Source organism: Galeopterus variegatus, unplaced genomic scaffold (genome assembly GCF_000696425.1).
Source record: "Galeopterus variegatus unplaced genomic scaffold, G_variegatus-3.0.2 Scaffold1699, whole genome shotgun sequence".
NCBI classification, from domain to species: domain Eukaryota; kingdom Metazoa; phylum Chordata; class Mammalia; order Dermoptera; family Cynocephalidae; genus Galeopterus; species Galeopterus variegatus.
In genome coordinates this window covers 267,055-272,179 of record NW_007727810.1, presented here as the reverse complement: position 1 = coordinate 272,179, position 5,125 = coordinate 267,055, and the positions used below count along the sequence as shown (strand labels likewise).

Genomic DNA, 5,125 nt, shown 5'->3' with positions numbered 1-5,125 from the left:
CCCCCCCCCCCCCCGCCCCATTCTCGCGCTCCCTTCCTCCCTCAGACAACTCGCCCCCCGCCCTCCGCCCCCTCCACGTAATTCCGAAAGAGCAGAAGAAAGAGAAGGAGAACAAGAAAAGAAGAGCTAACAAGCGAGAGCGGGAGCACAGAAAAAAGGTTGAAGAGGACTGATCGGGAAGAAAGGGAAAACGATGGACAGCTACAAAACGCGGCGGTTGCGGAGATTTTCCAGCGCCATTGGCTGGGCAGCGTGAGTTCTCTGGTCGGGTGTGATTTCAGCACCGGGGGGACTGGACAGCACCTCGGGGGGACTTCTGGGCAACCCGCAACCACACAGCAAGAACTCCGCCAGCTGCCTCAAGAACAGAAGCTGCCGAAAATCCTGCTTTGTATCAGAGAGGCAAGGTCAGTCCGAGCACAGCCATGCACAGGCAGTGCGCCTGTACCACGCCGCAAACCCTCTGCTTGTTTCTCTAACATGCACTTGCTTCCAATTACTAGCATTGTTCCCTTTCTGATTAGTGAGTACCACTAGAAGAGATTCTGTAAAGGTGTAGTTTAACTTATATTTATATATATTTAAGTTCTTTTTGGTTATTTTTAAAGGGTAGAGAGGGACTGGGTTTTGTTGGGGGTTTTTTTCTCTACTTTATTTTTTTATTTATTTTTATTTTTATTTTTGCTTGCCTTGCACTACGTGCATGGATAGTTTGTGGATATAATTATTGACTGGCGTCTGGGCTATTGCAGCACGGGGGGGTTAGGGAGGAAGGAATCCACCCCCGCCCCCCCAAACCCTTTTCATATCCTTCCCTGGGTTCGGACATTGGAGCACTAAATGAACTTGAATTGTGTCTGTGGCGAGCAGGATGGTCGCTGTTACTTTGTGATGAGATCGGGGATGAATTGCTCGCTTTAAAAATGCTGCTTTGGATTCTGTTGCTGGAGACGTCTCTTTGTTTTGCCGCTGGAAACGTTACAGGGGACGTTTGCAAAGAGAAGATCTGTTCCTGCAATGAGATAGAAGGGGACTTACACGTAGACTGTGAAAAAAAGGGCTTTACAAGTCTGCAGCGTTTCACCGCCCCGACTTCCCAGTTTTACCATCTATTTCTGCATGGCAATTCCCTCACTCGACTTTTCCCTAATGAGTTCGCTAACTTTTATAATGCAGTTAGTTTGCACATGGAAAACAATGGCTTGCATGAAATTGTTCCGGGGGCTTTTCTGGGGCTGCAGCTGGTGAAAAGGCTGCACATTAACAACAACAAGATTAAGTCTTTTCGAAAGCAGACTTTTCTGGGGCTGGACGATCTGGAATACCTTCAGGCAGATTTTAATTTATTACGGGATATAGACCCGGGGGCCTTCCAAGACTTGAACAAGCTGGAGGTACTCATTTTAAATGATAATCTCATCAGCACCCTACCTGCCAACGTGTTCCAGTATGTGCCCATCACCCACCTCGACCTCCGGGGAAACAGACTGAAAACGTTGCCCTATGAGGAGGTCTTGGAGCAAATCCCCGGCATTGCCGAGATCTTGCTAGAGGATAACCCTTGGGACTGCACCTGTGATCTGCTCTCCCTGAAAGAATGGCTCGAAAACATTCCCAAGAATGCCCTTATCGGCCGAGTGGTCTGCGAAGCCCCCACCAGACTGCAGGGCAAAGACCTAAATGAGACCACCGAACAAGACTTGTGCCCGTTGAAAAACCGAGTGGATTCTAGTCTCCCGGCGCCCCCTGCCCAAGAAGAAACCTTGGCTCCTGGCCCCCTGCCAACTCCTTTCAAGACAAATGGGCAAGAGGATCGTGTCACCCCAGGGTCTGCTCCAAACGGAGGTACAAAGATACCAGGCAACTGGCAGATCAAAATTAGACCCACGATGGCGATTGGGACCGGTGGCTCCAGAAACAAACCCCCACCCAGCGGCTTGCCCTGCCCTGGGGGCTGCAGCTGCGACCACATCCCAGGGTACGGGTTAAAGATGAACTGCAACAACCGGAACGTGAGCAGCTTGGGTGATTTGAAGCCCAAGCTATCCAACGTGCAGGAGCTTTTTCTGCGAGATAACAAGATCCATAGCATCCGAAAATCGCACTTTGTGGATTATAAGAACCTCATTCTGTTGGATCTGGGCAACAATAATATCGCCACCGTGGAGAACAATACTTTTAAGAACCTCTTGGACCTTAGGTGGCTGTACATGGATAGCAACTACCTGGACACGCTGTCCCGGGAGAAATTCGCCGGGCTGCAGAACCTGGAGTACCTGAACGTGGAGTACAACGCGATCCAGCTTATCCTCCCCGGCACGTTCAATGCCATGCCCAAACTGAGGATCCTCATCCTCAACAACAACTTGCTGAGGTCCCTACCCGTGGACGTGTTTGCTGGGGTCTCGCTCTCTAAACTCAGCCTGCACAACAATTACTTCATGTACCTCCCGGTGGCAGGAGTGCTGGACCAGTTAACCTCCATCATCCAGATAGATCTGCACGGAAACCCCTGGGAGTGCTCCTGCACCATTGTGCCTTTCAAGCAATGGGCAGAACGCCTGGGTTCCGAAGTGCTGATGAGCGACCTCAAGTGTGAGACTCCAGTGAACTTCTTTAGGAAGGATTTCATGCTCCTCTCCAACGACGAGATCTGCCCCCAGCTGTACGCTAGGATCCCGCCCACGTTGACTTCGCACAGTAAAAACAGTACTGGGTTGGCGGAGACCGGGACGCACTCCAACTCCTACCTAGACACCAGCAGGGTGTCCATCTCCGTGTTGGTCCCGGGACTGCTGTTGGTGTTCGTCACCTCCGCCTTCACCGTGGTGGGCATGCTGGTGTTTATCCTGAGGAACCGAAAGCGGTCCAAGAGAAGGGATGCCAACTCCTCGGCGTCCGAAATTAATTCCCTACAGACAGTCTGTGACTCTTCCTACTGGCACAATGGGCCTTACAACGCAGATGGGGCCCACCGAGTGTATGACTGTGGCTCTCACTCGCTCTCAGACTAAGACCCCAACCCGCAAAGGGGAGGGTACAGGGAAGGGAGTGCAGCCTCCCCCGCCGCGGGCGTCCCCGGACTTAGAGGAGAGTTGACCCAAATCCAGAGCCCCTAAGCCGTGATGAGCATAAGTCAATAAATAAAGATGAACTTGAACGGAGAAGGCCTGACCCTTTAGCTCCGTTCTGGAAACAAAGAGCAGACCGTGACGAGCTGGGAGAGTGCAGCCAGCTCTCTCTTTGCTCGGAGCCCCTTTTAAGAGAAATCCCAGCACGGCCCCTGCTGGAAGAATAGACCGTGCCTCATCCTTAGGGGTAGATGCCGCGGTCCTATCCATATATCCATATATCCACATCTATATAGAGAGATAGATATCTATTTTTCCCCTGTGGATTAGCCCTGTGATGGCTCCCTGTTGGCTACGCAGGGATGGGCAGTTGCACGAAGAAGGCATGAATGTATTGTAAATAAATAACTCTGACTTCTGACAAAAAACCCCAAAAAACAAAAAGTGCTGCATGGCTCGCATGGAATCCACGCACTCCAGGGACTCTGCCCGCCCCCGCGACTGGAGACGGCATTCGTCCACAGCACCCACCCTCTTACCTGATAAGTCCCATCGTATCAAACTTTCTATAAACAAAATACAGTATAATCAGAAAGTGCCATTTCGCCATTATTTGTGATCAGTAGGCAGTTCAGAGCGTACGTTTACTGTGGAAAAAAAATATGTAAAGGTTTTTATTTAAAACATTTGCATGGCTAGTCATCAGTCCATTTTATGAGTTAACAATGTATTTTGTTGAGGGAAGTTTTTAGGGGTTGTTTTGGGTTCTTTTACGTTGATGGTGATGTTTTATTTTATTTTTTGAGGGGGAGTATTTTTCTATACATATCCAATAATGCCTTCCATCTGAATGTAAAATAAGTACCCATGATTTCTATTATAGTATCAGTGTAATTATTTAAAAAACAGATTTTGAGGCAGTTAAGCATGACCTATTAATGTCACTCTAGTGCTTAGGCTGCGATCCTATGGTAGCAATTCTGTGCTGATAAAAATCTTACTTATAAAGTAGGAACAAAGAACAGAGGAAGCACGTGAAACTTACTAATTCTATTCGAGGATTTTATAACGGCATATTTTTTCAGTATTAAAGTGAAAATGTTTTCAACTCCGGGTCCTCACATTTTTCCAGCTTCATATTTGCAACTGGTAACTTGGATTTACGGTGGGAGTTGGGGGGAGGGGAACGGGTGGGGGTGGATCCCTTCCTGAGCGGCGCTAAGGCTCTTTCTGTCACCGCCTTACTTAGTTTTTCCCCTTATGTGGCTGCTCACTTCCCCCCGCCCCTACCTCCGCTCAGACTCCCCTATCGGTAAAGTAGGGTTTTCCCCCAACACTCCCCTCTTTCCCCCCCTCCTAATGAGGCGGGAATCCCTTTATTAATACTGGAAATCCCTTGCTGCTGCTTTTGTTGGTGCTGCCCACACTGCAGATATATTAAGGATGTTAGGACAGATTTGATTTAATTGACTCTGCCTAGATCGGTCTCATTAAACAGAGTGGAAATTTCATTGGTCAGCATTCCTCCATGAAAGACATCCCTAATAACTGGCATTTGCGATGCTGCTGGCATTTTTAATTCAACATCTGCTGAAAATGGTAAAACTAATTAGTGTCCACCCACCCTCCCCGCCCCAACAACTGCATATTGAAATTTGTTAAAGCACTCATCTTTATGGAAATCAGTCATTACCCTAAAGAAGTGTTTGTCTCTCACGATCGAATTTCTGGTTGTGGCCCAGTAATTAGCAAGAAAAGCACTGAATTGCTTGAGTTTTATGAACCATTGTAACTCTGGCCTCAATCATATTCCTCTGGGATTTCTAAGGAAGTCTGTTTTATCAGCAGTTCGGCTACAAAACCACACGTATTGATGGGGTCTGCATTCCGACACACATACACCCTTGAGAAGTATGTCAGAAAACTGCAGACCACAGATTAAAAAAAAAAAAAAAAAAAGTACAGGATTATAAATCAGCTAGCGAAAGCCCCCAGAGCAGCAGTAAGTAGATTTGTGATCTAGAACTCATATTCTAAAGGAAATAATTTCCAGA

General features: G+C 48.0%; 1 protein-coding gene across 1 annotated transcript; it reads left to right on the top strand.

Annotated features, from left to right (window-relative positions):
* The first annotated feature begins 8 nt into the window (after positions 1-8).
* On the top strand, positions 9-4,179 carry SLITRK1 (SLIT and NTRK-like family, member 1). The gene has a single exon (XM_008578492.1). It carries the CDS (start codon positions 924-926, stop codon positions 3,012-3,014), a length of 2,091 nt encoding a protein of 696 aa, XP_008576714.1. The 5' UTR covers positions 9-923; the 3' UTR covers positions 3,015-4,179.
* Positions 4,180-5,125: the final 946 nt, after the last annotated feature.